At 38.1% G+C, this 19714-nt stretch overlaps 1 protein-coding gene across 1 annotated transcript; it reads right to left on the reverse strand.

Annotated features, from left to right (window-relative positions):
* Positions 1-2258: 2258 nt before the first annotated feature.
* ARV1 (ARV1 homolog, fatty acid homeostasis modulator) lies at positions 2259-19647 on the reverse strand. Its single transcript, XM_027859185.1, is given in 5 exon segments — positions 2259-2521; positions 3353-3577; positions 7343-7496; positions 8435-8554; positions 19315-19647. Coding segments are annotated over 5 exon segments (966 nt in total). The 3' UTR covers positions 2259-2387.
* Positions 19648-19714: the final 67 nt, after the last annotated feature.

The raw sequence follows: 19714 nt of genomic DNA on the forward strand, positions 1-19714 counted from the left end.
GCTGATGAAAACAAAACACAAATGAAGGAAAAAATAAATACAAGTTAAATAAATACAAACACCATCATGTTTGTCATGAGACAACTTAAGGTTACCGCATGAGTTTTATATATAATGAATGCTAAGTTTAATGAAGGAAGAGATCACTTGGTTGGAGTGAAAGCTTCAAGTAGGAAGGATTTGAACTTGGTCTTACAAGGATGGTAGGATTTAATTAGGTAGTCAAGAAAGGAAAAGACGCCAATAGGAAGAATGGAAAACAGCCGAGTATAGTGAATGTCCAGGGGTCAATGAGTAAATCAATCGGTGTCTGGAAATGGGAGGTGTGAGTTGAGGAAAAGGGAGAGACAATTAGAACAGTAAACTTGAACACAATGAGGATAATCATCCCAACACTGAGGGAAAGTCAAAAGTAGCCTCTCAGGAAAAGTTTGGGGATTTCTTCCACAAGTAATGGGGAATCACTGAAGGATTTGGAGCAGGAGAGAGTGATGAGATCAAGGCTGCACTTAAGCAAGAATTAATTTGCCAGCAATATGCAAGCTGGATTGGAGGGAACAGACCCTGAGGCAAGGATCTCATTAGTTGGGAGACTATTAAAATAGTCTGGCATGATAATTAAGGCCCTGAATTAAGAGAGCTGGTAGTGAGAACTGAAAGAAATGAGCCATTTTAAGACAAACTGCAAAGGGAAGGTGTAATAGAGAATGGTAACTGATGGCATGTGAAGAACAAAGGTGAAATCCAAGAAAATTGAGGTTCTGTGCCTCACTGTTGCTACCATTGATAACAAGAGGGAGGCAGGAGGGGGAATACCTTTAGAAGGTGTTTTGGGGAGAAGATGGGATAAATGATGAATTTGGCAGACACCTTGGGCTTGTGGTGAGGGGTGCTACCCAAGTGAAAAATCTGTCAGCTAGAGATACAAAAATGGAACCTGAAGGAGAAACTGAGGCTAGATTTGCAAATCATCTGCATAGAAGTAACTGAAACCATGAAAGTAAAGGACATTTACAAGAGAGACAGAATAGAAAGAAAGAAGGGATAAGGGTTGAGGATAAAAGCCTGGGGGAATATCTACATTTAGGGAATATCACCAAGAAGTAGGCAGTGGTCAGAGAGAAGATAACAATTAAAAGGGAACTCAGAAAGTTAGGCAAATGTCAAAAGCTGCAGAGAAAAACAAACAAAAAAAGAATTAAGATGGAGAAAAGAACACTGAATTTGGTAACTAATTTGGCTGTTAATGACTTTCAAGAGAGTACTTTTAATAAAGTGGTAGAGTGGAAGCCAGATTGAAGCAGAGTGAAATGAGGCAAGTGGTGACAAAGAAGATACAGCAAATAGTATACACTTGTTGCTGCTAGAAGTCTGTTAGTGGAAAGAAGGAAAGATACAATAGTGGACAGAAGGCAGGCGGCAGGGACAAGTTTCTCTCAAGATACGGGAGAACTGTTCATGAAATTCCAATTCAGTGGCAATGGAGAGAATGAAAATGCTATAAAGAATGAGGGATAATTTAATAAAGTCTCTCAGGAGGTGCAGGGGACATGCTTGAGAAATGGAAGGAAAGAAGGAGGCCCTGGAAAGATAGAGGTGTGAGAACACCTTTGAGATTGGAGGGAAAAAGAGTGTAGGGAAAAAGAGCCAGATTTCAGCTATATCTATCTAAACTTCCCAAACAGAACAGTACAAAATGGAATAGAATATGTTGGTAGGTAGTGTGTTCACTGGCAAACTTGAAGTAGAGACTAGATGACTTCCCTTCAGAAATATTGTAGAGGGAGAATTCCTGCTTAGGTACAAGCTGCACTAGCTGATCTATGAAGCTTCTACTAAATGAAATTCTATGAGCCTGTGGAGCTATGACTCTAGGAATTCATGATTTGCACCTTCCCAATAAAAAAGTGGAAGGCAAGTTCATGTGATTTAAGCAGGGAGTAGAGAATGAACTGGCGGTTTGAGCAGAAAAGATGTTTTGGAACAACCATCAATAAAAAACAAAGGCTAGTTAAACTGTAGTGAGGGCCCTGTTAAACCTACATAGCATGAAAATATCCTGGGCTTAGAACGTTTCTGTAACTTTTTCCAGAAATGTGGTATGGCTCAGGAAGAAGAGTAAAAAAAAGGAGAGGGGAATGACCCAGGGCAGGAGATCAGTACAGAGAACACAGCAGAACTAGGCACAAAGAAACAATCATTTAACTAAATATTGAAATATAACCAGTATTTCAGAAAAAGTGGCACTGTGTACCTAGTTACTTTGCTAGTGCATGTTCCTTTATTTGGTTAATTTTTCATAAAAAAAGAATTCATGTCCACATCTACGACAGTTTCCTGAAAGTCATGACCATAGAGGTTTTTCTTCTTTATCTTCCAGAGAAATTTTAAGTTTTATAGATGGAACAATCACTTTCTACATCCCATCCCATCCTTTGGAAGAAGCAGACCACACTACTTTCTAATACTAATCCACTCAGGATGGTCAACAAGGAAAGCTTGCGACTGATGTTTAGGGTCACTGCAAAAGAAATGAAAAATCACTCAGTGTTTACCAAGTTCATAAAGTGGTGATATTTAGATTATTTACATGGTACCAGAATATTCTGTAGGCTTAAAGTTTTTTTTAATATATTTGTTCTATGGAATCTGCATTGGATTCCATTTACCATTGCTGCTATCTTCTCCCATACCTTTGCATCTGTATACTTGTTTCTATTGTTACCAGTATCACAAGATTAAGCACAAAAATTGTCACTGTAAGTGACAATACTGTCTCCTTACCTCCCATGACAAAAACGAAACTATAGGAAACCCAAAAAGGTGTTAATATTAGAAATAATATAAAGGTGAAAGGTAACACAAATAGTACTAAAGACAGCAGAAAGGTTGAGAAGGATCACCATATGGATAAACAAGGTACCAGGTTCAAATCAGCACTTCCTAAAAGGGTAACTTTTGATTTCTCTTACTTGATTTAGGTTTGTATAAGAAAAAATTCAAGAAATGCAAAGGGGGTTTGTCCTAATTCCTCTACTTATTAGCTGTGTGGCCAAGAGCAAGTCATTTAACATCTCTGAATCCTTGTTTCTTCATTAATAAAATGGAGATAATACCACTTACTGTGCCTAGCTAATAATGTCACTGTATTATTCACACAGATAGGTAAAAAGGCTTTGAAAACTGTACGAGCACTGCACAGATGCATGGTGGGGGTATTATTCTATGAAGGACCCCAGCATTCATTATGATCTTAACGTCATATACTCCGACCTAGAGACATGGGATTAAATTATTTCTATGCCAAATATATATAGGAAATTGACAAACAGGAATTAAAATATAAATCTACCTCTGACTGCTTGAGAATTTGATGTAAGCACAAATACTTTTATGAGTCTGAGACACAGAGGAGTGTAGTCATGTTCCCAAATGACGGCTGGAATCAGCAGGAGTTTCCCGTAGCTGGACAATAGTAGTGCTTTCAGAAGCAAAATGAAGTTGGACTTTCTTCTCAGTGTTGTGGGTTGGATTAGCCACAAACCAGCAAAAATTCCAATAAAAAAAGCCATTTGTTCTATAGAGGAAATGAAAATGGAAAGTATGAATCTTCACATCAAAATCAAACCCCACCTAAAAACAAATAAACCCTAATTCCAAAAACTGATCGGTAGATTCCATGAGAAATGTTTTACCAGGATTTATCTCTTTTTCTGGACCTCTGGCTTTTGTTAGTCAAATGGTGATAATACAACTTCTGAAACACAATTAAATTCAACTTGATTCATGTGTTTCCCTACTTATAGCTGTCAGAATTCAACTACAACAATTCAAAAATAACTACAACTGTCAATAAGACAGATTCAACAAGAGTACTTGAAATTTTTTCTGTCTTAGATTTTCAGATCCTATTTCTTCAGTAAGTAGATATAATCTACAGAATCTCTGAAAAGTCTGCCGATTTCTGATGTATATCTTAAAAAGGAAGAAAGGACAGAATAGGAGACAAGAGGTCTAAATTCAGAACTAGAGGACTTATTCCAAAGATAGTAAATGGAAAGAATTTGACTGTATATGCTATCTAACTGATGATTTTTTTCTTTAATTTCTTTATCTTTTTATTATGAAATCCCTGGCCTAAACAATTCTAATGAAAGAAACTAGATGACTATCTGCAACAAAGGCTATCTGAAGGTATTCTTGGATAGGATGACTCTTGAGTCCCTTTTAATAAAAAGACCTGAGGTTTGGAAACTGGTTCTAACCTACATTTTCAGACACGGCTAATGTGGGAAATTGTTCTGCTGGACCCTGTAGCTATGTATAAGAGGGCTTCATTCATTCATTCACTCATTCATTTCTCAATGGGAATGGAGGGACAGGGGAAGGATTAATTTTAAAATGCTTGTTAACTGAAAAAAAATTAAAATAAAAAAAAGGAAGTTGGCTTTAGATCCACTTCTCAATGAGGCAAAATTTGAGCCTCCAGTGTCCTTATTTATCAAGTATATAAAATAAGGTTGCCTCAGTTTTCTCATCTATAAAAAGAAAAAGTTGGACTAGAAGGATCCTTTTCCTTCCAACTCTAAAGTTCTATGAATCCATGATCCTTCACAAGAAAGATGAGACATAATATTAATACCCTACTCAGAATTCCTTGAAAATGAGGCATATCCAATGTGGTATTAGTAGGATTGAAAAGCTTTGCTTTTCTCTTATTTAACAAAAGTCAAGGCCTCCAACAGTTTTCTATAGCAAATTTGTGAATTGATGCTTCAGCCATATTGAGCAGGTCATTTTAAGTTTTCCAGTGACAAATACAAAGGGCTTTAAAGAAAATACAGTATCTGAAATTTATAATAGGCTCTCTCATTATTTTAAAAAGTGGAGGGATAGTCTTTGACAGGTTTCCTTTGGAATAAAAATATAGATGAGTGTCTATGTCATTATTAATCAATACTTACAGAGCATCCATTGTGGGTTTGTTATTATAGTTTTTCTTGAATTGGATGGGACACTTTATTCCTAAATTCAATTAATGAATTTGGTTGCTACTACATGCATAGCATTATGTTAAGTGTTGTGGAAGATACAAAAGCAGGATAAGGCATTCTCTTGGCCTCTAAAAGCTCACAAGCTAATGGTGAAGATGTCATACACACATTAAACAATTCAACAACTAGAAAACAGTATATACTTAACTCCCAACATGAATAATACAGAATAAGTGATCCTACAGGAGTTTAAAGGTTTCCCATTCTAGAATTAGTTTAGTTTACTCTGCTTAACTTTTGATACTTGAGAAAAAAAAATGCTGGGAGCTAGGATGTTTGTCGCTAGAAAGTCTGTCATCAGTTATTTTAAAATAATGGTGGTTATGCCCAAATAAAGCATAAGGCAATTACTAGAACTTACATCACTGATAAGCTGTTTTAAGTCTCATCCACAAAATAAGACTAATAATAGCATCTGCCTCACAGGCTTGTAAGAATAAAATGAGAAAAAATATATAAAATGCTGTGCAAACCTTGAAGCACTATATAAATGTTAGCTGTTAGTATTAACATCATCATCTAGCCTCGGTAAACAAAGGACTGAGATATTCTTGGTTTGTTAACATTTGTTTAGGTCTCAATATTGAGATAAACAAGCAGATTTCCCTTCAAATCCCCAAAGCATTTATGAGAAACTCAAAAAGATATATGTTATCTCTATTTATAACTACATTTATTGTTTTGTCATGTCCAATTCTTCATGATCCCATTTGGGGTTTTCTTAGCAAAGATACTGGAGTAGTTTGCCATTTCCTTCTCCAGCTCATTTCACTGATGAGGAAACTGAGGCAAACAGTGTTAATTGACTTGCCCAGGGTCACCCAGCTGGTAAGTGTCTGAGGCCAAACTGAACTCAGGAAGACGAGTCTTTCTAACTCTAGGCCCAATGCTCCATCTATTGTGCCACTTAGCTGCCCTAACTACATTTATACACACACACGCACTTTACTCAAGTGGTACAACAGAAGGTAGAGTCTCTCATCTCTGGGGTGTTGGATTAGTCAGTTCTCAGCTGGGATTTCTGTACTGCCATCTTCTGTAATGTAGACTGGCTGACTCTTTAGGTGTATTTAGCTATGGAATGGTCGAGATTCATGGCTAAAGGTCAGAAAGGTTACTGACCACTGGCCAAACAGTTTTACTAGGCCACTGCAGAGGTAAATTTTTCTATATCTTCTAGAGATGGCCATTATTCTTTTAAATATTATGCTCTATCCATCTGTCAAAACAATTCATGCCCAACTGGTAGAATATCCCTACTCTGGTATGATGATAGTGCTCTGAACTTAAAATAAGGAACACTTAGGTTCAGATCCTGTCCCTGACATTAAGTTTGTGACTCTGAGAAAGTTATTTAACCTCTACAAATCTGTTTTTTCATCTGCAAAACAGAGGTAACATAACCCATAAAATCTCTCTTATAGGGCTCAAATGAGATGATGTGAAATGCTTTGCACATCTTAAAGTAAGTGCTACATAAATATCATTCATTAAGACAACAGCATTCAAAGAGAAGAATGCCTGGGAAGAATCCTCCCACTGGTCAAATCGAATATTTGAATATTACAAGCATAGCAGATGTAGAACAAATGTCATAAGCATATATTTAAATACATTGCAAACCTGTTTAGCTTATTTATCCAGTTCCTTCAAGCTGGATAACTGGTCACTGAATTAATAAGATATACCGAATTAATGACATATTACAATGGCATTTATATGGTACTCCATAACATTTTCTAAAAGGTATTTGATTTGATGAAGAATGATTTTTTTCCCATTTCATATGAAAAAGCAAAAAAGAATAAAAAAGCTGAAGTGATTTAATAAAAATCATACAGCAGGTTAGTGGCAGACTTCAGAACTTAATTTCAACCTCTCCATCCCAGTTCATCTGACCACTTCATTATGAACTCAGCAGCCCACCTCCCATCTCTGTGCCTTTGTACTGGCCATTTGTCAGGCCTGACATAGGTGACTTTCTCACCTTTTCCCTTCAGCATCCTTAACTTTGTTCAAGGGTCCGTAAAGGTGCCGTATCTCATGAAAAGTCCCCCTGTTGCTAGCATTCTCTCTCTTCTTAAATTCCCTTACTTATTTTGTGTACAGATTGTATCTTCCACTAGAACGTAAACTCCTTGAGGGCAGACATAGTTTTGTTTTTGACTCCTTAGTGTCCAGCACAGTGAAAAGAGTAGATATTTTTGGTTGAATTTAACTGATCAAGCCTCTCTGAGGTTTTAATGAAGATTCACACTTCAGTAGGAAAATAAAGAATGACTTCTTACCTAAAGAAGCTATTGTAAACATTCTATAGAAATCCCATTCTTTGGCATATCTTATTAAGTCATCAGGGTCAATGTGCTGGCTTGAATCTTGCAGCTGCAACCACCTCAGATACGCTTCACAAAGCAAACAAAATATGCAGAGCTTCCCATGGATCTGATAACCAAAAACACCTGGCACTTAAGTCAGGCAAAGAAACAGCCCAAATGTACTTAATATTAATAAGGCAAAGTATTTATTTTTGCTAAGGAAGTTCCCATTTAATAGCTTTTAAAACTTAGGATTGTCAAAGTAACAACCCATTTGCATTCATTTTTTAGACCATTTCACTAATCAATTATATTATTTGCAAGTTCTTTAGTTCCTTTCGAAAAGAAGAAAGCACAAAACAGTGACATGCAGTGGTGGGAGAAGAAGCAAGAAAACAAGGGCAATATAAACTTTACTTGGTATCTTAACCAAAGCCATTTGTACCCACTGTGAAATTCCTAATAAAACTGATTCTAGTCCTAATCTAGACTGTGTGTTATAAAGTGACAAAGGCAAATTACAAATCAATTGAAAATTCCACAGATTAGAGCTGCTACAAAAATAGAAAATACTAGGAAATTTGAGCTGAACTTTTTGACATGTACATTACATTTGCCTTGTCTATAAATTAAAATCTTTCTGACCTTAAAGATTTCTACAGGCAGAAGGGTTCAGACCTAAGCTTGCTGAGGAGATGTGGTCAGAGAGCCCACAAATCATGGACTATATCTCTCTTGTCATTTTAAACCACTAAGATTTCCTAATTTTGAGCAAACAACTCTGTTATTGCCTTACTATTTGTGCAGTATTTGCTGATCTAAATTGTTAAACAGATTTCAATTCAATAAATTAAACGAACCTCTGAAAGCCTACTTCCCTTTATGAAGACTTCCAAGATTAAATGGCAGAAGGGTGCTTTTTTATACCCACATTCACTCAAAAGCAACTAAGTACAGAATAGTGAAACCTGTTAACAGCGTAAACACTGCCGTTAATTTATCAGCCTCCTAGACATTTAACATAGTTTTCAAATGATGTAAAAATGAGAAAAATATACAACTTACATTTATCTTAGTGTTGAAAAGAATATGCCTGTAGGCTTGTGCTTTGCATAAAATGGCATTGATCAGGATGATAACAGGATCATACTCGATGTACTTGTCCACAGGCTTCTGGCAAGACTTCTGAAATATTTCAAGATAAGATTACATCAGAACAAGTAAACACACATTATGAAATCTTACAGATTTAAAAATATCTAGTGCTGGAAAATAAGGTTACACTGATATTTTCACTAATTTTGATTAAATACATATATGGTCCCAAAGTTTGTTCTAAATTATATAGTCTTCCAGGTCAGAACTATTAATATTTTAACCTCAAATTCAAAGAGCTACATGTAAAACTGTATTTAAAGGCTGACACTGGGCACAGTTTCACGAGTTGTCAAAATAAAGAATTAACTGTCAAGTATCTGATGTACCAAGGATGACTTTCTTTATCTTTATATGCTGGTCCTCAGAAATCAGACATTATTGGGACTGCACCTCAATTCTTCTCATCTCGGATGAACCTGAAAGAATTTGAGCTCTGCTGACATAAAGCCTGTGAGAACCCAAATCAACACCACACCAAAATGAGAGCCCCGCTGTGGCCCTCAAGGCTTATTCAACCTTCTACTTTGTCAGGGATGGTGGGAGAGTGGCAGAAAGGCAGAAGAAGGTGGCCAGAATCAAAATTTAGTGTCTAAAAACATTAGTTTATTGTTCACCTAATGCTGAGGTCCTTGTTCAATTTATAACTAGCATTTACATAGTGCTTTAACGTTTGCAAAGCACTATATGTATTAATTCATTTATTAATAATAGCAGCTAGCATTGATATAACGACTACTATGTGCCAGGCACTGTGTGCTAAGTGCTTTACAATTATGATCACATTTGATCCTCACAACAACCACGGGAGGTAGGAGTTATTATTATCCCCATTTTAAAGATGAGGAAACTGAGACCAAGGGAGGTTAACTGACTTGCCCAAGATCACATAGCTAAATGTCTAAAGTAGGATTGGAATTCAGGTCTCTCTGACTCCAAGTCTAGTACTCTGTCCACTACACCACCTCACTGTAGTTACTATGTCTATAGATTACTGGAAGAACTAAATAATATCAGTTTTAAAATTCTTGCTATAAATGAAACCAGAAGACAAAAGGAAGTTAGTTGTAGCTAAATGGGATGACAACTCACAAGTTCTCTTTGTAGACTAGGCAAATAATAGACTTTGTGGTATTGATTTTATCATGATTCCAAATGCAACAAAAAGAATCCTTTTCAAGGATCCACAGGATATCTGGTCATTGTATATTACAGTGTTCATATTAGCTTTTGGAAAAAAGACCACCATTGAAGCAAATGTTGTAGAGGATGAGGAAGTGTAGAAATCCTACCAAAAAACCATGATAAGGTTCTCTGTATTATTCAGTATATACTGTAATACTCGGTGGCTTCAATGTTAAGAGTTTGGGGGAAGATGGCAAAAAAATGTTTCGGAAAATATGGTTCAAGGAGTAAGATACGAAGAGAGGCTAATGATTTGCAGAGTCTACATAAGCTTCACTAATATATCATTATTTTCTTCAAGGAAAGAGTTGGTAGGTATTAAATGTGAATACCAATAAATATCACAAAACCTAAAACGTATTGCTTTTCAACAGGTAAGAGCAGACCGGTTAATAATGTGGAAATAAACTACCTATGTATGATTAAGCCCACTGATTCAGTGGAAGAAAGAACAATATTAGTATCCAATTAGAAAAAAGTATAGTGTTCAACTGAGGCAAGTCCAACCAGTCCAAATGAAACAAGTAACTGAGGCTGTTAAATGGGAAATGGATGAAAGAACAGGCTGGGACACAGACTATCACTATCTCCTAAGAAAGCAAATCAATTGCCCCAAAACCAAAATAATCTAGAAACTCTCAGCCATTTAAATTTACGCTTCATTAAGAAAGGCACAGAATATCAAGTAGGTTGCAGTTCTATTATCTTCTTCACTAGTCAGAAAATATTTGGAATATTGTATTTAGTTCTGGGTGTCACATTTTAGGAAAGACATTGATAGGCTAAATATTCAGCCAAGAATAACCATGATGGTGAAGGGTCTCAAGCTCATGCTATACAAGGACTGGTTGAAGGAAGTGGGGAAATAAAACTTGGACAAGACATGGAGATAGGAGAATGGCCATCTTCAAGTATCTCAAGGGCTGTTCTTTTGAAGAAGGATTATACTTGTTTATTCTTTTAAGGCAGAACTCTAGGAGTGAGGGGTAAAAGCTGAAAAGAGTCAAATTTAGATATGATGCAAGAAATACTTTCCTAACAATTACAGCTATTCAGAAGTTGAACAGATCACTCAAGAAGTGGAGGTCTTCAAGTAAAAGTCAAATGACCACTTTTCAGGGATGCTGAAGGGAGGATTCTTGTTCAGGTATTCTCAGCACAGATGGGTCTTGAGGTCACTCCAATGCTCAGATCAAAAGATTCTGTCACTCTTGCCAAGGAGAAAGATAACACAGAGCATTTGTAGAATCTTACAGAGGAACAGAACAGGAGACTCTGAGGAGGAGCACTTCGTAACACAAGAAACAACAGAGGGAAAATAAGTCCACTGGCTCATCATTCTTGGGTTGTTTTAAAAACAAAACTGGAAGGATGACAATAAAGACACAAAAAAGGGAAAAGATCTGTTGAAGTTTCTATGACAAAAACTCTTTTCCCCATCAGCATGAGGAGGTAGGATGGTATTGAAGAAAACAAATATGGGAAAGGATGTAGGACTAGATCAAGTATACGCAGAGTTGGTGTGAGATGGAGGTAACGCAATTTTAAGGGTGTTAAAGTCTGGATTCTCAAGATAAATGAAAGAAAGGAAGATACCAAAAGTTTTGGGGGAAAAAAAAAGCATGGACTTTATTACCACTAAATAAAAAGGTGACTAAGAAAATATTAACAATCACTAGCCCATATACCTACTTTACCATCTTGACAAAATCTTTATAAGAATAATTTATATAAACATAAAGGGCATCCTTAAGGAAGATAGAAGAAACAATAAATAAGCATTTATTGCACACTATATGTCAGGCACTGTGCTAGGTACTGGGGATACAAAGACAAAAATCAAGTGGTCCCTGACTTCAAAAAGCTTACACTCTATTGAAGAGCACATACGAATTTACGTATATACAAAATAAATAAAAAGTAGTTTTTGGGGTGAGGGGAACACTAACAGGCAGAGAGGATCAAGAAAAGTTGTGGGGTAGAAGATGGTACTTGAGTTCAGCTTTGAAGGAAACTAGAGATTCTGTGGGCAGTAAAGAGGAAATGAATTCCTGGCATGGGGGACAAGTTATGTAAAGACACAGAGGTGAGTATGAGGAGGCCAGTATAGTTAAACCAGAAAGTGCATGAAGGGGAATGATGGCTGATAAACCTGGAGAGGCAGGGTGGACCCAGGCTGTAAATGGCATGAAATGCCAAAGAGAAGGTTTGTATGTGATCCTAGAGGTCATAGAGACCACGGGAGTTCACAGAATAGAGTAGTGATATGTCAGCCTTTCAATTTAAGCCTCTCCCTTTAAGCAGCTATGCACATAATAAATTGGACAGGGGAAAGACCTGAGGCATAGGCACACATTAAAAGGCTACTGCAATAGTTTTCCAGCTGAGAAATGATGAGGGCCTGAACTAATCCGAACAGAGATAAGAAAAGAGATATGAGAGAAGTTGCTGAGGAAAAACTGACAAAATTTAGCAACTGACTGGATATGTAGGATGAGGGAGAGTGAGTAGTTGAGGTGACTGGAATGATGGTGGTACCCAACAGAAATAGGGAAGTTCTGGAAAGGAGTGGGTTTTAGTGGAAAGACAATGAGTTCTACTTGGCAGTTTGAAGTGCCTATGAGAATATCCAGTTTAAAATGTCCAAAAGGCAGCTGGTGACGTTGAATTGTAGCTCAGGAAGGATTAAGGCTGATAATAAAAATCTGGGAGTCTTCTACAAAAAGATCATAATTAAACTCATGGAAGCTGATGAGGTCACAAAGACAGAGCACAGAAAGAGAAGAGGTGAGAGAAGGGCGCAGACTTTCACAGATGATATTCTACAGCAGACCACACCTGTATCATCACACAATTGACTGAAAGTGTAGAGATACAAAATAACGTTGCACTTTTTGTTGGTGTTAATAAAACACTTGATTTGGGAATGTAAAAGCTGCCTTAAAGACTTCCCTGAGTCTGCTATGCATATTTTAAAATTATACAAGATTTCTTGACAGGTCAACAAAAAAGCTTTTTTGGGACAACCCTCTGATTAAAAATACCAAGTCAGGCATAAAACAGGGACATACACGTTCAAAGGCATTTGCTTCTGTCCTGTGGGAGCTACAGAGCAGAGTCAAGGTTGAAGAGGACTCCTATAGATTAGTCTAATGTTCCATTTGCTGTTTGTGGATAACACTGTCCTGATTGTATCAAGTCCTAGAATATTTCAGAGCTTCCTAAATGAGATTCATAATTACTCAAAAGAGTTTGGCACCACTATCCATGTAGACAGGAAAAGCCAAAAGAATGAAGATCTATTATCCACATCTATACCCAGATGAACAAATTCATAGAATACATTAGTACACATATCTTGGACCAACAATGTGGACAATAAACTGGTCCAGAATTGCGTATAAAGAGAACGTGTAGCATTTCTTTGGGAAATTTTGCAAAGCTTTTTAATCATCTCAAATTTCTTCTTGAAATGAATGTCAATCTTCTTAACAATGATATTCTTCTGGTTATGCTATATGGCTATGAGTTAAACTTTAGAATACTTGTCTCTGAAGCATTGAAACTGCCAAGTCATCCAAAGGGTAATGGAGAATGTAAAGATTTCAACATATTATCAATGAAGAATTTCCCAAGGCAAGCCGTGTAACACGTTAAAAGGTGCATCATTTTTGCATGAGAATGAGATAACGAAGGAGTTAGTTACCTATACAATGTCAACAGGCCTAGAGGAAGGTCCTCAGCAAGCTGGGTGGACCCCCTATGGAGGACCAACATGACGAGAGTTGAACAAGTTGAAGAGGACTTGATGGCATGAACTACATCCTTGAAGGGAGTACCTATGTCAGTGAGATTACAGATCCACGGAAATACTGAAGTATTGGGCAGGAGTTGGGGGCAAAGTAACAGTTAATTGATTATTTTTATAGCAAATGAAGTGAAGATATTATGACTTATTGGTTTCATCAACAAAGTGTTTCCTGAAAGCCACTAGGAACCCACTTTACAATAGATGTTACTTGATTTAGGGATTTCTGAATCCCAGTCCTGTGTTAAGAGATTTTCATACCTACAGTTGGATGGGCAAAGAAGTCCCTGGTATAGTTCCAACAGTCATGGGCCTGTCAGGATAGGGGGAGAGGAAGGAAAAGCCTTGTTCTCTCTCTAGCAATATGGAACTTTGGAAAGATGACTATGAGTGTAGGGCCGAGTGGGGATTCTTGGCTACTCTAGAAGGATTTGAGGAATTATGTGTAATAGAAGAGGGAACTTGGATTTTTCAGGTCAGACTCCAGGCTTCCATGGCTAAATTAGTGGCTTTGGGGGACTCCTATAAAAGGGAAACAGAATTTGGAACAGCAGTTTAGAGAGAATCCTAATTTACTCAAGTGAACAATTTCACTGGAAAATTTATATTTTGCTTATTTCAACAGTAATGAAATTACACAGATAATGAACAACTCCACATACAGTTGAAGCAACAATATGAAAATCTTAAACAGAATGCTACTGAAGTTTTGGAAAAATGTATTGACAGGTGAAGAAGTGATGAATCTGCAAGTAGACTGACAGTATAAGTAGTTTAATGGATTTTTCATTAAAATCATAGAGCTAGAAGGGTAATATTAGTGGAAGCATTTAATATTTGACCCTCTAAGTCTAAAAACATCAGAACAGACTCTAACAAAAAGTTGTTTTACTGGATAAAAAAATGAAAAGCAACAAGAAATTAAAGTTCCCAATTGAATAAATGAAGGCAGATGTATTTTCACTTTAATTTTACCTCTGCAGTAACCAAGCTATAAAGGTAACATGGTATAATGGACAAAACACTACACCAGGAGTCAGGAGGACAGATAGTCTAAGAGGCAGAGTGGCACAGCTGATAAAGTCAGAGTCAGGAAAAAGTGTTCAAATCCTGGTTCTTTTGGAGCCACTCTCCTCTTTTCCACTAATTCCATCTTCCTTGGTCTCATCATTCTAAATCTTTAACTTTAGCTCTATAAGAAGCCAAACCTCACCTTGTACATCATATTGATGAGAAAGTCAGGGATTTTCTTCTAAATACACAAGTCAGGCTACATACAGCTAGGGGAGGAAATCAGGAAAACACGTAAAAAGATAAGCTGGTGCGGCAGCAGCCAGGCTTCTTAGCCAAGAGAGACAAGATGAGTATACTGAGAGGTGATGTGGATAAGCAAGAGGTGGTAAGGAGGAAATGAAATAAAGCTGGTAGAAAGACTATGGGAAAGAAGCTAAAAGGTGGGGCTTATATGTACCACTTATTTGCTGTAATTACTAGGCTGCTTCTGACCCTATTTTACTTAGACCAGCTTCATTCTAAAGCATGAGTTCCATTGACTCCCCCACCCCTGCCCACTCCAATTTAACAAGCACTTTGTGGGAAGTAAGATAACTAAAAGCATTTCAGGCTTCCATGTCAGAATTTAAATAAATCTAATTGGCCAGGTATTCTTTATACACTAGTTTAATGTAAGCAAAACGTGTTTCCTAAGCAATAGTATTTCCCCTGGATAGTGAATATTAGTCAATAGTCAGTCAAGAAGCATTAGTGCTTATATGTCAAGAACTGTGCTAAATAATGAGGATACAAAGAAAGGCAAAAATATGGTCCCTGCCCTCAAGGAACTCACATTCAACATGCAAAAATTTTACATACTTGGTACATACAAAGGAAGTGCAAGAGAATCTCACAGGGAAGACACTTGGCAAGTGGGGGAAGGGAGGAAGGAGACCAGTCCTGTGGTGGCTTAGAATTTGAACTGAATCTTCAAGGAAGTCAGGGAAGCTAGGAGGCAGAGACAAAAGAAGAGCATTTTAGGCATGAGGGCCCACCAGTAAAATGACATGCAATGTCTGAGAAGCAGCAAAAAAGTCAGTGCCAGGAGACTGAAGAGTATGTGGAGGAGAGTAAAGTGTAAGAAGACTGGAAAGGTAGGAAGGGGCCAGATTGCTAAGGGCTTTAAAAGCCAAATGGAATTTTATTTTTTTTTTCCCTGGAGCTAATAGGGAGCCACTAGAATTGTTTGAGTAAAGAAATTACTTTGACAGCTGAATGGAGGGATAGATTAATGTGGTAAAACACTTGAGGCAGAGACCAACCAGAATGCTATTGTATTAGTCCAGGAGACAGGGGATAACAGCCTGTGTCAGGGTGGTGACTGTGTGAGTGGAAAGAAGGGGACATAAAAGAAAGATGTTGTGAAGGTAGAAATGACAAGACTTGGCAATGGATTAGATAGGCAGGATAAGAGCAGGTGGGGAGTTGAAGATGACCCTGAGATTGTAAGCCTGAGTAACTGGGAGGATCGTGGTGTCTTGGATAGTAATAGAGACTTCAAAAGAGCAAAGCACTTTCCAGGAAAGACAGTGAGTTTTGTTTTGAACACATTGAGTGTGAGATGTCAAAGGGACATACGGTTTTGAGAAGTCCAAGAGGCGGCTGGTGAGGGGAGATGAACTTAGGCGAGATGAAGTCAGGATATACAAACATGGGAATCATCTGCACTAAGATGATTACTGAATCCATGGAGGCTGACGAAATCACCAAGTGAGATAATAATAACTAGTATTATATAATGCTTTAAGTTTTGCAAAGTGCTATATGTGTTATCTCATTTGATTATTTTTGATAGCATAGAAACGCAGTTCTCAAATTTTCAGGTCTTAGAAGCCTTTCACACTCTTAAAAATTATTGTGAACTCTTCCCAAAGCTGCCGTGTGTGTGTGTGTGTGTGTGTGTGTGTGTGTGTGTATGCACATATACATGCACACAAACATATATAAATTATTGTTAGATAGTCGTATGTTTACCATATTATACATGTAAGTGTCTTAATATTATTATGAAAATAGTTCTGACCTCAAAGACCCTCTGAAACATCTTAGGGCCCCCCAGGGGTCTTCGGACCATACTCTGAGAACTTTTGGTATAGATAGAGGGCACAAGAAAGATCCTAAGGAAATACCCCTGAGTAATGGCTGTGACCTAGATCAAAGTCCAGTGAAAGAATGGTCAGACAGGTAGGAGAAGAAATAGGAAGGAAGCGTCACAAAAACCAGGAGAGAGCATGCAGGAAATAAGGGTGATTGCTAGTGTCAAAGGATACAGAGAAATCAAGACTAATGAGGATTAAGAAAAGGCTATTACATTTAGCAATTAAGAGGTTATTGGTAATTTTGAAGAGAGCATTTCAGCTGAATGACAAGGTTGGAAGCCAGGCTGCCCAGGGTTTTGAAGTAAGTGAGGGAAGAGGTAAGTGGAAGCATTAATCTTTGGTGGCTTTCTCAAGGAGTTTAGTCAATCAAGAAGGGGAGGAGAGATATAAGACAATAGATACTGGAACACCTCCAAAAGGCCTTAACTTTGGCTACACTGTTTGCATTAGCATGCTAAAATGAGTTCATTATATGCTCCACCTCATGGGGAAATAACCCTATACAAAAATTAGACCCATAATATACTGGATAGGATTGATTACATTACAAACTGCTTAAAAGTGTGCTCTCTGCAGAGTTCAAAGTTAGCAGAAAAAAGTTTCTGAAGGATGTAAAAAGATTTTTGATGTCACAAGTATAATGTCAAAGATCTATAAGCACAGGTTCTAACATTATTAGTAATTAATTACAAATAACAAATGAAATGTACTAGGGTTTTTTTTTCCCCTACAAAGTCTTTTCTGCCTGTGCTCATTTTTCAGATAAACTATTTAATTAAGCCAGTTGAACTCACTCAGTTAGGAAAAGAATTTATCTACATTATTTCTTCCCCTACTGAATCAACCAACAAGCAACAATGTCCATTATGTGGTAGGCACTATGCTGGGAATTAATGATATATAAAATGAAATGATCCCTACTCTAAAAAATCAGAATGGCAAAAAATTAGAGGAGTTGAAAACCTGCTTATATGAATTTTAAGAGGCTACTTTCACCTCAATTTTCTCTCTTAAATAAAGAGAGAGGTTGTCTGGGGGACCAAATGTAAGTCCAGATGTGGACTCAACTCAGACACTTGCCCCATCTAGCTCTAATTCCTCCCTCCTTAACACTCAATTATGCACTTACTATAGCCTCACTTGTATATAATCTGGTATACTGGATACAGGGGGCCAGCCTGAGAGTCAGAACCACTGAGGTTCAAATTGCCCCACTGACACATATTGATTGTATGCATCACACCCTTGGCAAGGCACTTAACTAGGCAACTCTCCAATGCTGTAAATTGCCTAATAACTTATCTGTCTTGGTAAAGAGTTTCCTCACTGGGAGCTGGCTAAACCAATGAAGTCACAGGCCCAGACCATAAACAAAACAAAACAAAACAAAAAAAAGACAAAAATTCTATCAAGCTTTTTGAGAGCAAGGACATATTGTTTTCCCAAGAACTACAGAGTTGTTTGCATAACTTGTGTATTATATGCCTACTTAATGGAAGAGGCGAAATGTCACAAAAAGAACCTCCAAGTTTCAAAGAATACTTCATTACCAGGTCACAGTTTATATAAGGTGTCCCAAAAGTCATAGTGGAGTTTTAAGTAAAGCTTAATTGCAAGTAACAATTGAAAAGTGCTAGATTTTTTTTTTCTTCTCTCTCTACAAAATCTTTTCTTTCAAGTAAAGCTTAAAACTGTGCTATGGCTTTTGGGACACCCTGTATAACTCCAGCAGCATCTCAATATTTCTACTGGGAGACGGTGATAGACTTGTGGAAACTATGTAGGGTAAAATTTGGGTATAAAAGGATGGAGAGCTGAAAGTTAAATTTCTCTGGTTACCTACGATCTCAAAGAGTAAAAAGGCTTTTATGGTTAAAAGGAAAGCATAAATGCACACATATCACATTCACACACATATATACACACATACATTTTAAGTCTTCAACGATTCCCCATTAGATTGAGAGCAGGGACTGCTTTTTGCCTCTTTTTATATCTTCAGCGATTAGGGTAGTGCCTGGCACACAGCAGGAGCTTAATAAATGTTTACTGATTGACTGATTGAATGATTGATTAAAGGAGAAAAAAGGGAGGGGCAATTTATTTCCCTGCAGTATACACAATCACATCAGAACCCCACGATAACCCAATGAGTTTGGTACCTACAGGTATTCCCACACCCACTGTACAGATGGGGAAACCAAGGTGCAAGAAAGGTGAAGAGGGTTGCCCAGGGTCATCGTACTACTAAGTGTCAAAAGCAGGAATTCTAATCCAGGTCTTAGAGGCATTTTAGACACTTTGCAGTGATATCTCTAAAAAAATAAAGAAAAAAAGAAGAACCAGAATAAAAAACGTAGTTCTTCGGCACAGTTCTGCACGGCTCATTACACCTGGGGCAGTGGTCTTCAAGCCCAGTCTTCCCACCCACCAAACAAGACCACACAAAAGGCGTCCCTCTTGCCATACTTTTTACCTGGGCCACAATGCTCCCCTCTATTTCAGCCACGCGGTAGTCTTCTCTTCCATCCCCCACCCCCAGTCAACGCCTCACCTCCCAAAGAATTCCTCGCTCGCCCTGCCCCCCCCCCGCTGCTGTCCTCCCCAGTCCCCATCCCCAGCACTCCGCAGAGCCGGGCACTCACGCAAATGGTTATCTTCAGCACCCCGTGGTTATAGTCCCTGTACAGTTCCGTCGCCTCCTGGTTGCACTCGATGCACCTGTAGCAGCACGAGGCCGAGGAGGCGTTGTTCTCAGCCGCTTTTCCCGCGCTTCCCTTCTCGGACCACGGCCCGCTCTGCCTGCTGGTCCCCATCTCCACCGTCCGCTACGCCTCCTCCTTCCCCGCAGCCCAAGTTAGCCCCTGACTTCCTGGTTTGGGGACGAAGGGGGCGGGAGAATTTGTAGAGAGCGAGCGGCTACGTAGCGCAATTCCTCCCGGGAGTCGTAGTTCCTTCTCCCTGCTCTGAGGCTCCATGCAGGCTGAGCCTTGGACTACAACTCCCAGGAATCAGCGCTCGTTCCCTTTTCTCTAGTTCCGCCTC

Source organism: Vombatus ursinus, unplaced genomic scaffold, assembly GCF_900497805.2.
Source record: "Vombatus ursinus unplaced genomic scaffold, bare-nosed wombat genome assembly UNPS02014160.1, whole genome shotgun sequence".
Lineage (NCBI taxonomy): Eukaryota > Metazoa > Chordata > Mammalia > Diprotodontia > Vombatidae > Vombatus > Vombatus ursinus.